This window comes from Gobio gobio, assembly GCF_949357685.1.
Source record: "Gobio gobio genome assembly, chromosome: 7".
NCBI classification, from domain to species: Eukaryota; Metazoa; Chordata; class Actinopteri; order Cypriniformes; family Gobionidae; genus Gobio; species Gobio gobio.
In genome coordinates this window covers 16,049,944-16,074,415 of record NC_137103.1, presented here as the reverse complement: position 1 = coordinate 16,074,415, position 24,472 = coordinate 16,049,944, and the positions used below count along the sequence as shown (strand labels likewise).

The following is a 24,472-nucleotide window of genomic DNA, read 5'->3' as shown; positions in this document are numbered from 1 at the left end:
AGCATATTGTAATACTAGTCATGTGATTTTTTTTTTTTTTGTGAATGTTAAGAGATGTTATTGTGATAAAAAATAAAATACTTGCAGTCTAGTACCTAATCTTTCAACCGCTTAATTCAGTCTATTGTTTTCATTCAATTAACTTTTCACACATCTGTCATGAATGACTGAAACCTCATTATCCTTTTATAGAAAATGTTTTGTTTTGGAATTGAGCTATTACAACACATTCAGATTTTGGATTGCCCATCATCCCATTTTGCATTAAAATGGTCAAACCAGGTGAAAGTGCACGTTTAAATAAGCAGTGTTGGTAATGTGTGTACATAATCAGCAAAAGCAGCGCTGCTTGCATCACCTACACTTGTTATTGTTGCAGACAGTATCGCGCAAAAGTGATTACTGTCCGTCGGTGACTGGGAGAAGCAGTCGCGCGCATTCCCACGTCACCGGACTAATTTGCCTAATCTCCCCGGTACTTTAGACCGCGGTGGAAACGCAGATTGTAGCAGGTCTGGGGGAGAAAAAGTTCCTGGGAAAAAAGTTCCTGGTACAAATAGTTCCGGGTAATTTCGGTGGAAACGCGGCTTTAGTTATCCACACGCTAGATGTCAGTATTACGCAGGGTAGTGCACTAAACGTTCTGAGCGTTCTTTAAAAAATGAACATTTGTTTTTGTTTTTTTAATGCAATGGCATTCATTTACTTTTAAAATATTAAAAAAAATTATAATTAAAACGTTTAGAATACAAAGACACATCACATTATATTACACTTCAAGCACTCACATGGCCTGTAATAGTTTCTTATCTCGAACATTGTCATTAATCCACATAGCTATCTGTCTTTTAAGTATATAACTGATCCGTTAATTTTTCAAAACTGTCCATCGTTTTAGATTGTGTGTTAATCGGAGAATTGTAACACTACATGTTTTGCTGTAGGTGGCGTCACAAGGCATGCGCTTGTGTGTAGAGAGTCACCTCCCATCAGCTTTTTCGGTGCTTTTAACAGAGCAGGTGTGATGAGCAGAAGAGCTCAGTGTAGTTACTGTGAATCAGAGCAGGAGCGCGTCATGGGACGCAAGTGCGCCAAAGAAGCGACGTTGGATATGTGCGTCTGACTTTCCGGACACTTTTTACGCAATTTCTCATGTGTTCAGACTTCCAGATGAGAACTGCCTGAATTCTTGGACTCTTTAAAGTGTTCTTTGTGGACGGTCTTTTGAACAGTAGCCATGAATATTACATTTAACCAAACGGACAGTGGAATCTTCTCCAACCGGACTGAGGAAATCCTCCTGTGTTGTAACTTCTCGTCGGTGGTGACGGATAACGGCTTCACGGCGGCCGTTCCGGATGAAAGGAGCCTCTTCATCATGAGAATAGTTCAGATAGCGGTGATGTGTGTCCTCTCCCTCACCGTAGTCTTCGGAATCTTTTTCCTGGGCTGTAATTTGCTCATCAAGTCGGAAGGGATGATAAACTTTTTAGTAACGGACCGGAGACCCTCCAAAGAGGTAGAGGCGGTCATCGTGGGTGCGTACTAGACATGATGAGGATTGTGTAGTACCATGAAATGAAGTTTGTGGACCACCTGATGGACGTGTGTTTCGATGGCCTCTTTACAAACCAGGGCACAGTGTTATTTGGCCGGCTAAAAACTATTATGTAGAGATCAACTGAACGCACTGTCTCCATTTTGCGCACACACCTTTCCACTGTTAAATTCAAGCGCTTCATTTAGGAGATGAACCACCCAGATCTCAAACCAGATACAGGCATGGAGTCTTACATTTGTCATTGAAAATATGTATAGGCCTATGTGCAAACGCAGAGAAGTTGTGGCACATATTGATTATTTTGTAATGGTTATGGACCTCCTCTCTGTTAAACACATTGTAAGCACTGCACGCACTAATTATTTGTTGTTTAGCAAGATCAAAGCATCATGTTTAATACAATAAATTCGTATTTCGAATAAAATTGTCTTATCTTTCTATATATACTTTTTTTTTCATAAGAACTCTGTGAAGATGTATTGTTACACTGTAAGAAAATGCTTACACAGTAAGCTGTTAACAAATAATTATCTAAATAAAACATGATTTAAATGACTGAAACAACTGAATACACCGTGCAATGCATGTTATTTTAAGGATCAGAACGGGTATAACTCTGTCTTTTGGCAACAACTGGGCAACAACCCATTCATCTTAATTTAAACAAGTGTCATTGAAAATTGTTTGCTAATGTGTTACAATACATTTTAGTTTTATATTTTATTCTGCCATCTAGACTGAAGCATTTTCAGATGAATTTAGTCTCACATATCCAGTACTGCTGCGGCAAAGGAAACTTTCCATTTAGCCTGTATATGAAATGCCCTGTTATCTGTTTATTCTGGGGTTTTTTAACCTGCACCCATAAATTCATTCTAATGATTAGAATTATTGTCACTATCTATATGGTGACTGATATACAGTAACATGCTTTTTTAAATTACCATGGCATTGAACATTACATATTTTGCCCTTTCAGTCTTTCTGTTCTGCATGTAGACACAGTAAGATATTTGGGGACATTTATAAATAACTCTCTATAAGACAGTTGTTCACACAACACACATTTGCAGACCATTTCAGACCAGATAATTCTATGTTCTAAAGGTTTCACAAACAAGATGATAATCCGTTGCTTTCTCTTATTATCCATTATAAATTCTTTAGGTGATCATTTAGTTGTGGATTGTTTGTTTCAATGTGCAATTACGAAATGCAATAGTGCATTTTAAAAGCGAGTAAAATGGGCTGTCTGGATAATTAAATGTAATTAATCAGTGGTTTGAGTTCAAAGGTAAACTAATTAAATTCGGTTGGCTGTTACATAATCAGACAGAAACAAAGCCCGTCCTGTTTCAGCATGCCTATCAATAATCATGATGTTTTCATTTGAATGTTTAAGCAAAGCATTGTAATTTTTGATAATGTTGATATCACAAAGATTAGACTAAATTAGCCTGCATGAATGGGTAAATCTCTTCTAAATGTGTTTACCAGGGCAGGCAGAGGGCTGTTGATGAAGGGGCCTGCCACTTTTAAGACACATCTATTTATAAGAGTGTCTGTGAAAGCTGAGAGCTTGTTAACTTCACAATGAATAATTTTGCAGCAGTCGCATCAGTACCGAGCCAGACACTATGCAGTGACTTTAAGAGAGAAAGCCGTGTGTTTGTACAATGATGATTTAGGCAAATATTTAGAGTGGTTTTTAATTCCTGATTCTGTTCGTATACTGAAGCCCCCAGCTGTTCACCAAATAAAGAAAAGAGATGGAAGGAAAAGAGGAAAAAGCCGCGATCAGCATCAATGGACTTGTTCATGGCTCAAAATTTAGTTTAACATATGCAGAGATCATGCTTTAGCCCTGTGTGATTTCTTCTAGGTGCTTCCAGTACACTTAATGTGTCCATGTAACTCATGTTAAGAGTGTGTTTATTTTACATAAGACAGGTTAGTGAAATAAAAAGGAACAGAGAGAGAAAATCCAATATTATTAGGACATGCTTTTTTGTCCAAAAGAATTTACTTTATTTGGGGTTTATTGTCATCTGGTTTTGAACAGAAGTGTATAACAGAATGTACACTTGTAGTGTATTCCAAATTTCACGGTATTGCAGATAATATAATGAAATAAAAGGCCACTTAAGTGTAATAAAACAGTGCGCACTTTCATGGCTTTTTAGTTCCACTTTATTTTAAGGTGCAATTATACATTTCTGAGTAATAAGAATTAACTACATGTATTTACTGTAATGTTAAGATTGGGTTTTAGGATTAGTATGTAATTATGCACAATTTATAGTAACTACATAATGCGTAACAAATAAAGTGTTACCCTATGCTTCTTAACACACTTAAGTACACTTTTAAAATGTGCACTTTGTATTAGTCAAATTCAATGTAAAAATCATGTTTTAGTAATCTTTTGCCAGATAATTTCAATTGTAGTGTGTTATTCAGTAGGAAATATATTTTGAATTAACTAAATTGCAACTTCATCATTATAAAATGTTTAATTGCAAACATATTTAACTGCATAGCACAAGATGGGCATTCAATTATATTTAAGATAAATTATTGTCAGTACATTCACTTTAACCATATATTTTTTAACCAAGACAATTATGAAATTCTATATAAAGATGTATTCTATTTAAGTCATGTTTAAGTTGGTCAAGAAGGCACTCTTAAGTTCAACAAATTGCATGTAATATCAATTTAAAATGTAATACATATTCATTTAATTGCAAATAACTAACAATTAAGTGTCCAAAACATTACATTCAGTTCGCACTATTCTATTAAACTATATTATTTCCGTAATAAGTACTCTTTTTTAAATTATCCTTAAGTGTACTAAACTTTGGCATGCTAAAAATCTCCAGAGGACTTTCTTTTGAAAAGTTGTTCTATCAGAGTTTTAATGCTTGTTGTGGAAGAAACATGTTCCTGGGTGAGTGAATTGGTCTTAAAATAAAGAAGATATTGTTTTCCTCATGTCATGTCATGAGCATGAATACAGGGTGGGAATTGATGGGGGACAGGGTGGCACTACCATGAGGGGAGATGATTGTTTTATGATTATTCTTCATAACTACATCTTAACACTGTTCACAACCACATCTTCATAAATATACAATGAACCACTGTGGCTTGAAATATCTAGAAATAGACTGGAACATGTAGATCTCAGAGACTGGTGTCTAATCCAAAAACAAGTGTGCACAGTAAGTCTCATTTATTTCCAGATTTGAGTGATGATTACATGACGGTCGCCCTGAGCTTCATCTCATCCATCAGCTGATTGGCAGAAACGCTCAGAATCTCAGCGGGGCTCATCAATGATCGTGATGTTGATTGACAGCTCTAGACGGCACTGTGACAGAACCATCATTTTTGGTCCTGTGTTTGTCACAAGTAATGTTGTAGGATTGTTAGTAAGTAAGTGTTGGAGTTGTACTTTGTAGGTTTTCAGGATTGACTGGAGAACATAAAAATAATTCTGATCAGTGTCTCCTATAGGGCAGTGGGTCTCAACTGGTTTCAGTTCAGTACCAAAACTGTTTTTAAAATTAAAATGAAATTTTTATTTTGTCTGTTTGTTACACATTACATACATTTACTAGTAATAACAGTAAATTATACATAATTACAAAGAAACAGCAATAAACCCAACTCTAAAACTAAACCTATAGTGAGTTCATGTTGGTAATATTATTCAGTACTTATTTGTGTGATTACACTGTAACAAGGACACATTCAAATAAGGTGAGTCCTTAAACATTTAAATGTATTTGGTTTATTATTGGTTTCTAAACATCTCCTGGTTTCATACTGCCTGATATGTGTGATCTGTGTTGTCAGAAGCCAGTTTATTAAAAGCAAATCTGTATTTAACAGTCTGGATTCATTCTTCTTTTACCTTTACAAAGTTTTTCTCAACTTGCAGTATCTTTCTCGGCATCCACCTACTGTAATTCGTACGGCAAATTAATTTGTGACAAAGTAGCATCTAATTTATAGTTTCTTTTGGCCCTTCAAATCTGCTTATTTTCAGATTTTTATTTTTATTTTTTAGACAACAGCGGAACATCTCTGTTGTTCTTTAGCTGCAACACTCACATTGGTGCTAAGAACAATTTGTCTGAATTCACCAATGATGTCTGATGTTCACCCATTTCACAGAATGATTTCGCTTGAGCTGATGTCCTTTTGATTAATTGTGCAGAAACGACTGGCAGAGGTATATTGATCATAAAATCTATTTGTACAGAGAATCAAGCTCAGACCTACTGTTCTTACAGATCGTTGCATCTAAACTCACTGGGATTATACATTGGGCTAAACTTTTCTCCTGGATTTTCCAGAGGCTTCTCTATAGTTTCTAGAAGATATTTGGAATACCTTTTAATATTAAAGTTAAAAGGGACAAACTGTGAATATTGTTTACACAAGAGTTAAACATATTTAAAATGTTTAGTCTGTGTACTCACTAATGTTGGAATCATGTTTATCACTTCTACTGTATTGTTTACTTTTGGGATTGCAGTATAATGCTGTGTGCTAACCAGGGACAATTTGTCTGTCCATACACACACTGCTGTGCTCAGCAACGCAATTGCAGCTAATGTGAGATTTAATATACAGTTATGTGATGTAGGATTTCATTGCATAGAGCTACCAGAACAAATAAATTCCAAGCTATTGTCTAAAAGACAATAGAAATAGAAAAAGCATAGAAATATGTCAAATATGTGCTTATACTAAATTACCACCAGATGCAACCTGATGACCAAACAAGCAGCAACAAAATGGTACCTAACAAATAGAGTGGTGCAGGTATGACGTCACTTTGTAGGCCAACCGCTAGTTAGCATTGCACTGGTTCCCTCGAGAAAAACCTAATAGGATTTTCCCATAGGCTTTTGGATTATCGCAAAAAACAAGCTCTGTGATCAACAAAAGTTTATGATACTTGCACGTTTTGCCCATCAAGATAATTATCACACATGACCACAACTTTTATAAATTTTGAGGCCTTAACTGTCGCCAGAAGTAAAACGCTAAAGGTAGGCTATAAACGGACAACATCACGGTCACTTGACTTCAACATCACCATCACTAAGCTTCCGACAACTCTTTCAGTTTTTATCTAAAAACATGTTTGAATTAGACTAGTTTATAAGAGCATAATTATGAGCATATTGAGGCTGTAAAAGCGGACTGAGGTTACCTTTTCGGTGTGGTGACGTTTAATCACATCGACAGCCTCTGTAGTCCCATTTAGCCACTTGTTAGAAACCGCCTTATGTCGTAGAATAAAATGTGAAAATATCTTGAGCTTGTGTTCACCACAGACCTTATCTCAGCCATTTAAACAAAATCCCATTTAAAAAAATCATTGACTTCGGTACAAGGGAACCGGAAGTGCTAAAATGCTAACTCGCTTCTGCATTTTGGCCTACAAAATGATGTTACCTGCACCACTCTATTACTGTCTGAGTAAAAAGAATTTGAACAAACTGAAAACTGAATAAAATTGAGGGAATAGGAGGTGTCAGGGTTATGTTTAGTTCTGTTTAGTTTCATTGTGTTTTGGTTTCGCTTCCCCTGTTCTCATTTTGCCTGTTTTGCCCATGGACAACACAAGTGAATTTTTAGAGCCGGCAACATTGTCCATCCCTGTGCACGCCTGCCCAGTGATGGTCCTCAGGGGAATTTCGGTGCATTTCTGGAGTGGGTGCTGGTGAACAACGGATTGGTGCTCACCGTCTGCCCCGCTGAGTCCTCACCAGCCCCACTCCAGACCCAGAGCCCAGCCTAAAGGCCTGGTCACACCGGGACGATTTTCGCGTGCGTTTATCGCCGACGTTTAATGCCTCGTGACTAAACAATGGGCGCCAATGTGAGTGTGCACACTGACCCGTAAAACGGCAGGCGTAAAAGCGTATTTTTTTTAAAAAACGCCTCGGGTTCGTTTTTTTATTTTGACGCAGCGTGTTAAAAACTGGCCGACCAATGAGATCAGCGCTTTTGTTCACGTGCCTGGAGCTGCTGAAGTGACAGTAAAACACGACTTGGTGGCGGTCAATCACAAAACGGTCTTGCCGAGCACACATTGATACGACGAAGAAGTAGTAAGTAGACAAAGAAGAAAATGAGCTGATAATGCTGCCTGCCAGTAAGCAAAAAGTGTGTGAACAATGTGTGTGAAGTGTGTGGTTTTGGCCATAGACATAATATATCTGTGGTTTTGGCAAGCACGTAAATACTGTCTCTCTTCTTCTTCTGTGTGACAAGCGAGTGTCAGAAGTGTAAAGTGCCGCAGCATCACCTTGTGTACCGGGAGTGCATCTACTGAATGTGCACGTTCACTCAGCGCATCGCCAGTGAAAATCGCTTGGGTGTGAACACTCAAGACGCGCCGAAAAACGTCATGAAAAACGCTGGCGATAAGCGCGAGCGATATTCGTCCCGGTGTGTACAGGCCTTTAACGCCTCCCACGTCATTCACAGACGAAAAGCCTGAGCCCACAACAGACGGAGAGCCCGAGCCTACAACAATGCTTACGCCAGAGTTGACGCATGAGCACATCATCACCCTGGAGCCCGAGCTCAGCAGTGAATCTGACCAGGTGTGAGAGTCGGCAACATTGTCCATCCCCGGTTTGCTTTTGGAGTATGAGCATGAAGGGAAGCGGCGTCTACACTCCCGCCACTGTGGGTGAGCTGTGGCTGAGCTGTGGCTGGCCTCTGTGAATTATATGAGGTTTTGGAGCAGGGTGTTCTCCTAAAATCTCCTGGACAGGAAACAGGAAAGCTAAATCAAGCAATACAAACATGAACAGACAACAAATATGTAATTACAAATATATTTCAATAGGGTTACACTTTTTTTTAATGTGTAATTGTTAGATTGTAATTATATATTTAAGTACTCAGTAAATATTATTGAACAACATGTACTTACTATAAGGTTAGGGTAGGATTAGGATTTGGTTGAGAGTTTATTGCATGTAATTATGCATAATTTACTGCTATTACTATGACAAGCACATGTAACATATATAACAATTACATTAAAAAATAAAGTGTTACCTTCAATAGAAATAACATTAAAGTGAATTTTAGTTTACCATTAGTGCTTGTTAGTACATTCAGCAGTGCACTTTAACCATTACAACATAAGTCCTACTTAAGTGGGTCAAAAAAGTGGGTCACTCTAAAGTTCAACTAATTACATGTAATGTAAATTGAAGTTATAATACATTTTCATTTAACATGCGGTTAAGTGCCCAAAACATTGCATCAGTTCACACTTCAGCATATTCTTTTAAAGTATATTATTTCAGTAGTAAGTCCTCTTTTAAAAGTTTTCTAAAGTGTAATTATTTTTCACAAGGATATAGTCACAACCAAAAACCAATGCCCTGACTAAACACCATTCATATTTTCTTCAGTAAATCTAGTTACTCTATGATACATTTATGACTTGACGTACTTGCCAAAATGTCCTCATAAATGCTGAATCAATAATAAAAACACCCAAATCTCTCATCACAGTGTTAGCTTTCCTATCACCTCCTTAATAATATATGATGAATTTGAGCAGTTGCCTCACCGTCTACTGAGGTGTTTAATAGCACTATACATTATTAATAATATATAATCTGCTTGTCTCAGTCAACACATCCCTTGTCTTTGTGCTGTTTATGTTTTAGCTCATTCATATTTCAGGGTATTTGTCGTGCGGCAGGTCTTCAGCGAAACAGCTCGGCAGTGGAGGTGTCATACTTGAGCCATGAGGGACGAGAACAGTTGATGACTTTGAAGATTAAGGTTGCTCTCCTGAGAGTCTGAGCTATGACAAACATACGGAAAAGTGTGTGCATGTGTGTGTGTCCAGGAAATACTTGACTGGATTGCCATGGCAACCTGACAGCTGTACCATAGGTGGTTCACACAGGAAACAGCAAGGATGCAGGTGTCTGTAACAAGACTGTATTATCCTGCAAAAGCTGAAATAGTCCTGCATGACTGGAAACATTTGGTCTTTAGCACTTTCAGGCAGGCCATTTAACTTTCTAGGTGGCCCGAGTCAAAAGAGCCCACCCAAAGTATCCCATGATACTGTATATTGGTGCAAAGTGTACATTTTCTTTTGAAAACTGGAATATATTGTGATATTATTTGGAATAAATCTAATAAAATCTAAATCTCATGTTTTAATTAAACATGAATTTGTCCTGAACAATTTGTCCTTCAAGACTGTGGCCAGAACAAAGCTGTGAAGGATAGACTTACATTCTTTACAATGGCAAGCGCTATAAAGGTCCTAGATCAAGACATTTTCACAACTTAACATTTTTATGGAGATTTTGTCAACTTAAAGTTTTGTTGGAAAGATGTTTTGTCAGCTGAACAATCAATATGTTGTTAAACAACAATATAATCCATTGAACACACTGTGATTATATCCCTCACATCCTTGTTTTCATTCCTTTCAAAAACTAAATATGGAGCAACCAGGACTACGGTCTACATCAAAAAATACATTTCCGCTTCTGTCTGGGTTCCCTCCATCAACAGTGGACCTATTATGGCCATTTTTACAAAATGTAATATAAGTCTCAGGTATCCACAGAGTGTTGTCTGTGAAGTTTCAGCTCAAAATACCACACAGATCATTTTTCATACTATGTTGTAAATGCCAATTTTAGAGTTGAATGAAAAACATGCTGTTTTTGTGTGTGTATCTTTAAATGCAAATGAGCTGCTGCTTCCCACTCTGCTTTCCAGATGAGGGAGGAGCCTTTACAGATTGGGCCTCGGATACTCTGCCAAAAACTAAAACATCTGTTTGGTTTTGATTATCATCTCTATCGCAGTCACGCCCACGTGACATTGCAGTTCTTCATCATCATGAAAGTTTATTATCTGCATGCGTTTTAAAAAGCCATATCAGTCTAAACTTCTGATATATGGTTTTCTGAGCGCACACATTCAAAGCAAGCACACAGAAAGCTGGCTGTTAGCGTCCCGTGAGTATCAAACTAAGTTTTCTTTCGGTGAAATGTACAGGTAGATTGAATGCCTGCTAGGCATTGCTGCCAGTCGTACCTCTTCCGGGGCCCACGGGTCAGCTGCAGGGACATCACCCAGGAACCACCATTCACCAATGTTTCACTCCTTTAATCATGGAACGTCTCCTGGTGGCGAGCAGTGACAGGGATGTCTCCCTATGCAGCTGTTGTCGGGGTTAGTTGTTCTTTCCCCAGCTCTTGTCTTTCCTCCACAGCCAGAGCCAAAAGCACCCCTTCTCGGCCTCCTCTGCTAGCTCTTTGGTTGCCTTCATTAGGTTCCCTCCAGTCACTCCTGCGTCCCTCAGGAGGCGTGTGGTTGACAGCCTCATGTAGCCTCGGCATCCAACCTCCACTGGAGAGATGGTGGTCTTCCAGCCAGCCTCCTTTCACTCAGCAGCCGGCTCTGAGTACTTGGCCTTCTTGCGTTCGAAGGCGGCCTCCATCCCTTCCTCTGCTGGTATTGTGAGCTCGATGAGGAGCACGGATTTTGCCTTGGTGGACCACACCACTATGTCAGGGCGGAGAGATGTAGCAGTGATCTCGAGCGGGAAACGGAGCTGTCTGTCGAGGTTGACTCTTATGCTCCACTCCTGGGCAGGGGAAAACGTCCTAGATGTTTCTCTTGGCCTGATGTTTCTTCTTCCGCCATCTTTCGTGAAAAAGCTGATGTGGTTGTGGTTCTTTGCTGGTGGTACCTCTTTGCTGCCCTGTCGACGCCCCTCTAGCTGTTGTCGGGGTTAGTTGTTCTTTCCCCAGCTCTTGTCTTTCCTCCTCAGCCAGAGCCAAAAGCTCCCCTTCTCGGCCTCCTCTGCTAGCTCTTTGGTTGCCTTCTTTAGGTTTCCTCCAGTCACTCCTGCGTCCCTCAGGAGGCGTGTGGTTGACAGCCCCATGTAGCCTCGGCATCCAACCTCCTCTGGATAGATGGTTGTATTCCAGCCAGCCTCCTTTCACTCAGCAGCCGGCTCTGAGTACTTGGCCTTCTTGCGTTCGAAGGCGGCCTCCATCCCTTCCTCTGCTGGTATTGTGAGCTCGATGAGGAGCACGGATTTTGCCTTGGTGGACCACACCACTATGTCAGGGCGGAGAGATGTAGCAGTGATCTCGAGAGGGAAACGGAGCTATCTGTCGAGGTTGACTCTTATGCTCCACTCCTGGGCAGGGGAAAACGTCCTAGATGTTTCTCTTGGCCTGATGTTTCTTCTTCCGGCCATCTTTCGTGAAAAAGCTGATGTGGTTGTGGTTCTCTGCTGGTGGTACCTCTTTGCTGCCCTGTCGACGCCCCTCTAGCACGTCGGCTAGCTTTCTCAGGACCTGGTCGTGTTGCCATCTGTAGCGTCCCTGGGAGAGCGCGATCTTACAGCCTGGCAAGAAGTGCTGGAGTCTTGCGTTAGGGGTATTGCAGAGTGTGCAGCCTTCCTTACTCCCAAACCACTGGTGAAGATTGCGAGGACAGGGAAGCGTGTTGTAGGTTGAGCGGATGAGGAATCTGAGCCTTGCCTGTTGGATCTTCCACAGGTCTGCCCAGATGATGTTTGGTTTGACAACTCCCTCCCAGGTTGTTCAGCTTCCCTGTTAGCCCTGTGACACGGCCTTGATCTTGTAGTGCTCTTCCTCCATCCTTGTCAATTCTGACACCACCATTTCCTTCCTCTCCTTGTTATTGGCCTTGGACCAGAACCGTGGAGCTTCTCCCCACCCTAGCCCTGCTCTTCCTGCCTGGACTCTGCCGACAATCTCTTGGTGTTAGACTCAGCAGACTCTCTCAACTTGAGAACAAGCCTGGTCTTTTCCTGCTTGTAACCCAAACGGATTGATTGAAGCGGCAGCTGGAGGATGTTCCTTCTGAAGAGGCCCATTTCAGAAAGGCAACGTGTCAGCCTCAACCACTTTCGGATGAATGCGTCTGCTTTTCGATCCATCCTACTTGCAGTGGATGAGGGGATCTCACTCATTTTCAGTGGCCACATCACCCTCCTGTTACTGTTGAGTGTAAATTGGTAGCACCAGACCTTGTACTTCCCTAGGAGTTGGCTTTGATCGATCTTTGCCAGGCCTTCTGAGAGTTGTTTCATCATGGTTCTCCCCGTCTGTTTGTCTGTAAGTTCTGCCATGTACTGCCTCCCCAGGCTTTTAACGGGTTGCTGAGAGAGGAGTGGGATTTTCTCTCCTCCTACGACGAAAGTGGTACTGCCGCTTCTGACTCCTATTCTGAGAGAAAGACTCCGTGATATTGATGGCTTGATCTTGATCTTCATTCGTGCCCACGACATCAACTCGTCCATCCTTTTCAGAAGTCTTGAATGCATGCTGCTGTCTGAAGTAGGCCAGTTCACATCTTATTGCTCTTAAACTATCAAATACACACAAGGTTATGTCAAAAATACACAAAGTTCACATAAACACAGCCGGCTATGTCTGTGAACGTAAACAGCAAGTAAAGAAATTGCATGTGTATATTAAATCTGTGTATTAAAGTGAAAGCAGCGTAATATAAAGTACCTACTGTTAAATATATGCTGTTAATATAACAACAAAAGAAAAACAGAAAATCACTCACTGCTCTTGATTGAATAACTTTAGATGCTTTAATAAGAATACATTTCTTACTTGAATGTTGCGGTTAAATGCTCGGGCAAGGAGATAAACATGGTGGACTGTGTACAGCTTAATCAGAGTGGGGTCTATGCTAATAGGACAAAGTCTGCCAGCAGTCGTGGGTGGGGCCTGTGCAATATAACAATAATATGTCACATTGCATAGGAATTGCAAATGGCTTATTCTGAGACACTACTTATGATTAATGGGGATTAAAAAAAGAGTTCATTTATGTTCAAACACCATGTAAAAATCAAGCATAGCGTCAGTTCTGGCAGATCACGTTAGTCAACTCGCATCAGCTGTATGTCACCTGATCATGTCTACCTATAGGGATACGACGTCTATCACCAGATACATATATATAGCTCCTCAGTACTATCAGCTGCTATCGCGTTTCTCCAGAGCTCATTTACCCTCTTCCACCCCCAGCTCCTCCTCCTGTCAGTCAGGATTTGATATTCTGATTTCCCTTGAATCAGACTAAAATCCTGAATACTTTGTACATTTAAACATTAATGATATCTGCAATACATTATGCTGGTTCCGTTCTGTTTTCCCTAAGGGGGGTTATTGCTGCTCTCCCTGCTCTTATCCATGCTAGGCTGCAGAACAGAACCATACCGGCAATCCAAACTATATGCTAAATAGTAAATGCTATATGCTAATGTGCTAATCATCTTTGACGATAGTGGTCCTGACAGAAGGGAATTTGGACCCACTTTATATTAGGTGGCCTTAAAGGGTTAGTTCACCCAAAAATGAAAATTCTGTCATTAATTACTTACCCTCATATCGTTTGACACCCGTAAGACCTTTGCAAAACAAACAAAAAATCAAAATAGCGACTTTATTCAACTTTATTCTGGGCCTCAGACGTGAACTCATGAAGCACAATGCGCGAGAGTAGAGCCGCCATTCTGACACATGACTCAGAAGCGAGGAGCTTTGTTTACAAGCAGAGGAAGACGCGCCATATCTAAGCTGTTGAATTCTACCTTGATTGTGCTTTAGGTGTTGGCATAGTGCTCAAAATGGTGCTAAAGCGTGCATTTCATGGATGCCTGAACTGTGCTCGACGTCATATTCTTGCGCATACGTCATGGTTCTTCGTGAGTTCCCGTCTGAGGCCCAGAATAAAGTTGAATAAAGTTTCTATTTTGATTTTTTGTTTGCACATAAAAACTATTCTCGTCGCTTCATAAAATTATTGTAGAACCACTGTAGTGAGATGGACTTTGTAACAACGTCTTTAGTACCTTTTATGGGTCTTGTAAGTGCAAAATACATTGCTGCCAATGGAGACCTTTCTGAGCCATCGGATTTCAACAAAAATATCTCAATTTGTGTTCCGAAGATGAACAAAGGTCTTACGGGTGTTGAACGACATGAGGGTAAGTAATTAATGACAGAATTTTCAATTTTGGGTGAACTAACCCTTTAACTACTATGTACTAACATTTAAATTAATCATTTGATACAATGCACGTATAGTGTACATACATGCTTTTACATTTTACTTACATTTTAAAAATTGCATGCATGTAATTATATATGTTATTCTTTTCTGTAGTTACATTTTATAATTACACTGTTGACACTTCCTTTACACCTAACCCTACCCATAAACTTACCCATACCACCACACCTGTCCCTAACTTTACCCGTTTCCCACCTCAATATCAGCAAAAGTGTTTTGCAATACAATATGAACACAATAAGTACATTGTAATACATAATAGTTAAGGCCACCTAATATAAAGTGGGACTGTGGATTTTTGTCCTCTTTAAGTCTATGGGAATTTTTCGTCTGCCGTTTTGTTGTCCATCAGGAAAAAAAAATGTAAGCATAGGCAAAAGTAGTACTGATGTTTTCTTGAATTAAATAATAATAATATGCTTGTATTTTTGTTCCTTTTTGTTGATAGCATAGTACACGGAAGACATGAAATTGTGAGGAAAATGGGGTGGAATGGGATTGGGATCAAGGCACAAGGCAGATTCTGACTGAAGTCACCTACATGTGCACCTTAACAACTCCACTAAGCTAAGCTATTTTAGCTTTTTCCATGGATCAATGATTTTGCGGGGCGGAGAACCCGATGCTGCAGCTATCTGGCTCCGAGGAGTCGGATGTGCTGAGTGTCGAGGCGGGTGATGTGGAGGCTGAGCCATCGCTTCCCACACCCGCTCCAGAGGAGCTAGTGGAGGTTTTGACCCGAGCTGTGGCCAAGTTGAACATCGATTGGCCACAAGAAGAACCTGAAATCCAGCCGCCCAGTAAGCTGGATGAACGGTTCTTCAGGCGCAGGTCTCAACCTCCACGCCGGGGTCTGCCTTTTTTCCCGGACCTACACAATGAGTTGTGTAGGTCTTGGGACAAACCCTATTCGGCCAGACTTACCAGCCCTCCAGTACTCGACTACGGTAACGTACTGGGGGCGGCCGAACCGGGTTTTGGGACGCTGCCAAGGGCAGAGGAGTCTCTCGCGAGCTACCTCTCTCCCGAGGCCGCTTCGTCCCTGAAGGCCCCGGTGTTGCCTACCAAACCAGCGCGCGATACATCTGCGCTGGTGGGTAGGCCATATATGGCGGCTGGGCGGGCTGGTAGCTGCCTGCACACTATGGCGGTGTTGCAGGCCTACCAGGCCGACCTCCTCAAGGAGCTCGATGAGGGCGAGGGCCCGTCTCCGGACGATGTCCTCGAATTAAGGAAAGCCACCGTTTTGTCTCTCCGCATTGCCAAGGAGACAGCCCGTTCCATCGGCCGCTCCATGGCGGGCATGGTTTGTGTGGAGAGACATCTCTGGTTAAACCTGTCGGGGATGAAGGAGAGAGAGAAACACTTTCTCCTAGACTCCCCGGTCTCGCCTTTTGGACTTTTCGGCGGCGCGGTTAACACCGTCGTCGAGAGGTTCCAGGAGGTGAGAAAACAGGCGGCGGCCTTCCAGCAATACCTCCCTCGTCGGTCCAGCTCCTCGGGGAAGGCTGTCTCAAGGGGACAGTCTCGGCCGTCTACTAGCTCCTCGCACCGGCAGGTGCAGAAAGAGAGCGTTGCTTCTCGCGCCCCTCCTGAGGGAGCTTGGCAAAAGAGGGGGCGCTCTCGTGGCAAGCCTTCCGAGCCTAAGGCCGATCTGAGGACCGTCCTTCAGGCGAAGAAGGCTGCCACCAAGCGGTCCTAGCTGCGGCTGGATCGCTGAGAGCTGCCCCCCCAGGGGCGGAACGACCGAGGTCGTTCTCCCCCTGGAGCTCTCGGGAGATCAGTGCTGTTTTCCCGCCGTCATTGACGCTTCGGGCCTCACTGATCTCCCGCACGCGCGTGCTGTCTTCGCTGCCTCCAACAGGACTTGCGGCTGGACAGCAAACGTGTGCACCCACCGAAAATCGTTCACGAGGCTCGGTTGACACCCGAGGCCAGCCTCGAGAGGCTGGTTCCCTTAGTAGATTATCTTGGCGCATGGAAATGCCTTCCGAGTGTATCTACATGGGTCCTGCAGACTGTAGAGCTGGGTTACAGGCTGCAGTTCGGTTCTCCTCCCCCGAGTTTCAACGGGGTGGTCCGGACTGTGGTCGGCCCAGAGCAGGTTCGGGTTATGGAACAAGAAGTACAAGCCCTGTTAGCCAAGGAAGCCATAGAGCGGGTTCCTTTGGCGGACAGGGACTCCGGGTTCTACAGCCGGTACTTCATAGCAGAATCCTGCAAGGGGTCGGGTACCCGCGGGTAACTGCGGGTACCCGCAAAAAAGTGGCTAAAACGGGTGGATTGTGACATTCCTAAAATTCACGGGAGGGGATGCGGGCGGATAATTAACTCCTCGCGGGCGGGTAGTAGCGCGGGTGAAAAATATGTGCAATATTTGTCTAAATTACCATTACACATACGCAACAAAGACATGACATTTGACCCATCACGTCACCACCACTGCGACAGTGCGACTTTTGTTGATGCTTCTCGTAGTTGAAGCGAGCGTTGCAGGAGTATGGATGAAGTAAAAGTAAAGTTGGCGAGTGGAGTATATAAAATTGTTGACAACGAGTCTTTAAAGGCAAAATCGGATGTGTGGAGAAAGTGTGGTTTAATAAGAGATCAGGAAAATAACATCATAAGCGGCTTGCAAACTTCCAGGAGAAACGCGAACATCAGCGAGCAGGCTGCAGCATGTCGGCGGCCCCAGCTGCGAAGAGAGTTCGTTGGTTTCAACAGTTGATTGTTTGTCAGACGTAGAGGACTCCAGCGAAGACACTGTGCTGCCCGAGGACGAGGTCTCTGCATACATCGAGTTCAAGCCACCCAAGGGGGATCCTTTCGATGTTTTGTTGTGGTGGAAGGAGCATGCGAAAACATTTCCCAACCTGGCAATGATTGCGCGGAATGTTCTCTTCATCCCAGCATCGAGCGCTGCGAGTGAGAGAGACTTTTCCACAGCTGGTTTTGTAATCCAAGAACGGAGAACGCAACTTAAACCTGGGACTGTGGACGATATCCTTTTCCTGCACAGTAACCTTAAGGGAAAGTAAATGCACAGGCATAGGCTAGCCTATAATATATTGTTTGTGAGCGACAGGCTCCGGTTCTTTTTTTTTTTCTTCCTTTAACAGGTCTATTTTCGTAGGCTATAGTTATCAGGTTCCATAGCCTATTTAGGTTCGTAGGCTACTTGAATGGCGCAAAACAAAGCGCACTTTAGACTGTTTCATCAGCCCATTCATGACGCTGTTGTGAGAGGTGCAAGATAAAAAATAAAGCACTTTAATTGGAATGGTTTTAGCGTGTGTGATTTTATCGCGGGCACGGATCGGGTAACGGGCCAAATATTAACGGGTCTGGGCGGGTGCGGATTTCATTTTGATATTATCACGGGTGACGGGTCGTATCCGGTGCTGAACTTTGCGGGTACGGGCGGGGGCGGGTATCCAAAAATGGACCCGTGCAGGACTCTGCTTCATAGTTCCCAAGAAGGATGGTGGGTTGCGTCCGATAATAGATCTCAGGCTCCTGAATCGGTCTCTGAGGAGATTCAGGTTCAGGATGCTCACAATTCCAGCCATCGTGAGTCAGATCCAGTCCGAGGACTGGTTCGTCACGATAGATCTAAAGGACGCATACTTCCACATTTCCATCCTTCCAACCCACAGGAAGTTCCTGAGGTTCGCTTTCGGGGGCGAAGCGTACCAATATCGGGTTCTTCCCTTCGGCCTGGCACTCTCTCCTCGCACCTTCACCAAGTGTATGGATGCAGCACTGGCTCCACTGAGACTCCAGGGCATCCGTATACTAAATTACATCGACGACTGGCTCATTCTGGCCAGGTCGCGCGATGTGGCGGTTCGGCATCGAGATGTCGTTCTAGCCCACATAAGGTGCTTGGGGCTGAGACTCAACACGAAAAAGAGCGTGTTGACGCCCTCCCAGCGGACTACGTTCCTGGGAGTTGTATGGGATTCCACGTCGATGCGGGCACAAATGGAATCCATACTGGCGTCGGTCTCCAGAGTGAAGCCAGGCCTCAGCCTCACTGTGAAGCAGTTCCAGAGACTGCTGGGGCTCATGGCAGCAGCGTCCAACGTGATACCTTTTGGCCTGCTGCACATGAGATCCCTACAGTGGTGGCTGAGGGCCAAGGGGTTTTCCCCGCGGGGAAATCCGTTTCGTATGATCAGGGTAACGCGCAGATGCCTTCGTTCCCTCGTCATATGGCGGAAACCTTGGTTCCTGTCCCAAGGACCAGTGCTGGGAGCATCATGTTGCCGGAGAGCCGTTTCAACAGATGCTTCCCTCACTGGTTGGGGCGCGGTCATGGAAGGCCGGTTTGCGAGAGGTCTGTGGGAGACCCGGCATTCTTCATGGCACATCAACTGCCTGGAGATGCTGGCGGTCTACAAAGCTCTGAGGAGCTTTTACCCGGACCTCCGCGGCCACCATGTCCTGATACGCTCAGACAACACTTCGGTTGTTGCGTATCTGAATCAACAGGGGGGTTTGAGGTCGCGCCCTCTATGCAGACTGGCGCATCAAATCCTCCTGTGGTCCCAGGGGAAGTTATAGTCCCTCAGGGCGATATACATTCCCGGGGACCAAAATCAGGGAGCAGACATCCTGTCGAGGCAGGGGCTCAGGGGCTTTCTCTCATGCATCCAGCTCCGTTAGGGCTGGATGCCATGATGCAGACGTGGCCGAGACTGCGTCTGTACGCATTTCCCCCGATCGCTCTGCTCGCGGGAGTTCTGGAGCAGGTCCGCCGGGAGGGCATCAGCCTGCTCTTAGTAGCACCCCGGTGGCCCACTCGAGTATGGTTCTCGGACATCATAGCTCTGCTAGACGGCCCTCCATGGCAGGTTCCTCTGAGGAGGGATCTGCTCTCTCAGGCAGGGGGCACAATACATCACCCCCGGCCAGAGTTGTGGAGCCTCTGGGTCTGGCCCCTGAGGGGGCTCAGTACCTAGAGGCGGGCCTGTCAGCAGAGGTAGTCGAGACCTTACTCAGCTCCAGGGCTCCTTCTACCAGGAGACTGTACAGCCTCAAGTGGAATGTGTTTTCCACTTGGTGTAGAGAGCGTGAGGTGGATCCAGTTAACTGCCCAGTGGCTTCAGTGCTGGAGTTCCTCCAAGATCGCTTCTCCGCTGGTCTTACCCCGTCCACCCTGAAGGTGTACGTGGCTGCCCTTGGGGCTTTCCACGCACCTCTAGGTGATGGACCTTTGGGGAAGCACCACCTGGTTGTACAGTTCCTCCGTGGGGCTCGGAGGATGAGGCCGGTAGCTCGCTCCAGAGTCCCAACCTGGGACCTGGCGGTGGTTCTGGAAGGGCTGGCTGAGGCCCCCTTCGAGCCACTGGAGCTGGCTGAGCCTAAGAACCTGACCCTGAAGGTGGCCTTTCTACTCGCCATTACCTCTCTGAGGAGAGTGGGAGATCTCCAGGCCTTGGCGGTCACGCCAACCTGCCTGGAGTTTTCCCCCGGCAGAGTTAGGGCCATCCTTCACCCTAGACCGGGTTACATTCCCAAGGTTCCATCTCAGGGAGCCCGGTCTCTGGTTCTTCAGGCTTTCCATCCCCCTCCCCACCTGACGGCGGAAGAGGGGAGACTTCATCTGCTCTGCCCGGTCAGAGCCCTGAGTATTTATCTGGAGAAGTCTTCCCATTGGAGAAGGTCAGACCAGTTGTTGGTGTGCTTTGGCTCACCCAAGAAGGGGCTGCCTGCGTCAACTCAGACGATCAGTAACTGGATCGTCCAGGCTATAGCCACGGCTTATAGGGTGCGCAATTTGCCTTCACCCATGGCCGTGAGGGCCCATTCCACCAGGAGCATGGCTTCCTCAGTGGCCTTCCTTTCTGGCGTCTCGCTTCAAGAAGTATGCGAGGCGGCCGGGTGGGCCACCCCGCACACCCTCATAAGATTCTACAGTCTGTACCTCCCGGTGACGCCTGGTGCTCGAGTTCTTGCGTCCTAAGTGTGCCTGGGTACCCAGCTTCACACTGGGACGTGGGGTGATTTGGTGTGGCCTAGTGGGTATTAACGTTCCCAGAGTGTCATCACTCGATGACGCAGTGCGAGTTCCCTCGAAGGGGAACGTCTCGGTTATGACTATAACCCTTGTTCCCCGAGAAGGGAACGAGACACTGCGTCTCATCGCCACACCTATCACGACTAGAGTGCTTGCTTCATCGCAAAAGAGCTAGTGTGTGTTTGCATCAGCTTCCTTTTTGTATCTTTCGGGTATGCCGTCATCTACTACGTCACGACGCAACACCAATCAGATTGGCTTGACTTCATTCATGCTTCAGATGCGTAACGCTGAGGGCGTTCCCAGAGTGTCATCACTCGATGACGCAGTGTCTCGTTCCCTTCTCGGGGAACAAGGGTTATAGTCATAACCCGAGACGTTCTCTTCACTGGAGTGCAAATGTGTGGAGTTGCACTGGCCGCTTATGGTCTGTCTAAATCATATACAAACGGTTTGTCTGCTACAGTACCAGGTCACCTGAACATGCTGTTTATAGATTTGGTTTAACTGTCCCAATGTGTCATAAAGGGAAGAACATAATATATTACTATTATTTTATCATTTTATAAAATGTTAAACTTTATCTTCTGTCCACAGGCTGTGTAGGGAGGGTGTTGGCAAGACAGATAAAATTATCCAAGTAATTTTCTTTTATGAGGTGAAACAGACAAAGTTAAAGAAATATTTGCTCTCAGTTAGAGATAAAGTAAATCACCCGCAGCTCTGGTGATGTTTTAAGTCTCTCTCTCTCTCTCTCTCACTCTCTCTCTCTCTCTCTCATGGCACTGGATTTCAGTAGCATCTGTATGTATTTTTTATCTAAAAAAAACAGAGCCTCTCTGTAGACTTTTAGCATCTCTTCTCTGCTTCATAGTGACTGCTCCATTTATATTTCAGATTACATTAGATATGTCCTTTCCCACTCGTGTAATGTGCTTGAATAATTTCTGTGATGTATGTTCCTTTTGCAGGGTCAGTTTTTTGCTGTGTTTTGTATTGCAGTGTACTAGTTAAGGCTTTTGACAGTTGCTAATATTAATTTAATTGAAACCCAAAGGGACCTTGAGCTCCTTGTGTTACATATTGGTCTGTTCCTTTTGTGTTTCGTTTCATGTATCACGTGTTCCTTTGTTTCAGTTTCCCGCCTCCTGTTTGTTGCTATGGTTTCCCTTGTTGGTCTAGTTCTGTTCAGCTGTTTAGTTAATCACCTGTATCACCTGCCCCTCGTTAATCAGTCATCAGTGTTTGTATTTAGTTTCCTCTTGTTCACCCAGTCTTTGTCAGGTCTACGTTATGTGTATGCTGTGTGGTGTTCTGTCCAATGTTTATTCTGAATAAATCATATCTTGGTGGAAGTCCCGAATCTCCTCTTCACTGCTGCACCGTACATCCGTAACACCTTGAGCATTTCAATCTTTATTCTTCCTGCCCAGAAGAACTATATTCTAAAGGTAGAATCCTAAGCCTTTGTGGTGTATATAGTTATAGATTAATTTTTAATTTATATCCACTAATTTATGCATTTGTTGGCACACGTTCACCCTCATACTGGCTAGTGTGGCTATGAGAGAGACAATATTTCCCAAATGGTAATGAGTCCCTCAGCACATGAAAATATTGGTCTTTCTTCATCTTTTGGAGAGAGTATGACATTTAAATTGTTCAACATGAGTCAATACTGGATTATTACCTGCCAGTGACACCATTTGATTGTTGTGTCTGATATTAACATGGCACGCTATTTCAATGAGAAATGTCTTTGAGTAGTCCCTGTGCCTTCAAGATCCCCAAAAACTTCTAATTCAGAACATTTTAGAACAAAATGTTTTTTAAATAATCTTCACTGTCTTTTAAAGTCCAAACATTGCACACATTCTGTTCCTACATTTACATTTATACAGTTCATCGGAAATATAATATGTTAACATGGCATGCAGACATTCTTCTGAGGAAGAAATAATGTCTTCGAATCATCTCTTTCGACTGACTTTGAAGTAAATGTTTTCAGTGGTCAGTTAAATTCAGGTCAAAACAGAAGGCAAACCCTCCAAATTTGCCAGTGCTATTTTTGCCTCTAGTTACAGTTATAATTAGGACATGCTGTACATTCAGAACTGGAGAGTTTAGTAATGAGTTTTATCTTATAAGATGATGACGATGGTCTGATTGACTTTTGTACAAAGCCATAACCACCACAGACCTATGTTTTGATTTGTCAGTTAAAATATGTTTTTCTTTTAATAACTTTTATAACTTCTTTTAATGATTCTGTTTTAACTTTAATAGAACTCATATACAGCCCAGCCAAAAAAAGTGTCTGTTTGGTTTTAAATTGGAAAATGTTTAAGAGTCAGTGATTGGATCATTATTGCAGTGATTTTTTTGTTGTTGTTTCTAGCATGTTATATGTTGGGCAACAGTTCTTCTAACCGTAATTGATGGAGTGTGTATAGCTTTTCATTTTTTAAACAACCATGTAGGAAGAAACATTGTGGCCATATTCCAGGATTACAATGTCAAGATTCATCCAGCTCAAATTGTAAAAGTATGGTTGGGAGGGAGCATGAAGGATCATTTTCACACATTAATTGGCACCTCTGAAGTACACAAGAGGTGCATACATTTTTGGTCAAGATCTTGTATTGACAATGCTAGAGTCAAGCACTCTGTCAAGTCTCCTCCAGCACATCCCAAAGACTTTTTAAGGTCTAGACTCAGAGGTGCCAATCAATGTGTGAAAATGATCCTTCATGCTCCCTCCCAACCATTCTTTCAAATGGAAACAAACTGATTTAGAGGTCTTTAGAATCGAATAGAAAGAATGTCCCGCTATAAAAAGGCTTTAAAAGCCACCAGGGTCGAGCATCTCCGCAAACTCATAGAAAATAACCAAAACAATGCAAGGTTCTTATTTAGTACAGTGGCTAGATTAACAAATGTCACCTGAACTGAATATTCCATCACAGTTTAGTAGTAATGACTATGAATTTCTTCACTGAGAAAATTGAAAGCATCAGAAATACAATTGTAAATGTACAAACTTGTTTTATGTTTTATGATTCAGCTTCAATTATCGCCCCACAAGATCAATTGTGGTGCTTTACAACTATAGGACAGGAAGAGCTAAATAAAGTTATCCAATAAAGTTAGTCATCCAATACCCACTAAATTACTGAATGAGTTGTTACCTGTAGCAGAAAAGCCTCTTCTCGATATTAACTCGTCTCTATCTCTGGGTCATGTCTCAAGGCCGTTCAAGCTGGCAGTTATTAAGCCTCTTATTTAGAAACCACAACTCCAAATGAGTTGACAAATTACAGACTAGGAGCCAATATTTGAATCTGAATCTGCATATTTAACAATCTTAAAATGATTTGTGTCTGTATTCAGATACATTTTTGCTTTAACAGGAAATTTGTCAGATTACTTGAGAAAACCATTTTAAATGTATCTGTTCCCTCCGTAGTAATCATTTAACAAATATGCATTGTATAAGTCATAAAATAATTATTTTTATCATAATTATTGTCACATGTATGCTCTGTTTCTGTTAAGTTTCTGTGTTCCTGTCTTCCTCATTTCCCAAGTTAGTCTCCTTGGCTGTTAATTAGATCCATTACACCTGTTCTGTTTCACGCTGATTACTCTCCCAGTTATTTAAAGGTGCACTGAAGTGCCTTGAAATGTGCAGCATTATTCAATGTGTTGACGTCATTTTCACTGAAACAGGA

General features: G+C 43.1%; 1 protein-coding gene across 1 annotated transcript; it reads left to right on the top strand.

Moving 5' to 3' along the window:
- Window positions 1–1,237: 1,237 nt before the first annotated feature.
- Window positions 1,238–1,549, top strand: rprma (reprimo, TP53 dependent G2 arrest mediator candidate a; the record flags this gene model as incomplete). Its single annotated transcript, XM_079820655.1, has 1 exon — window positions 1,238–1,549. The coding sequence occupies one exon, from the start codon at window positions 1,238–1,240 to the stop codon at window positions 1,547–1,549; it is 312 nt and encodes a 103-aa protein (XP_079676781.1).
- Window positions 1,550–24,472: the final 22,923 nt, after the last annotated feature.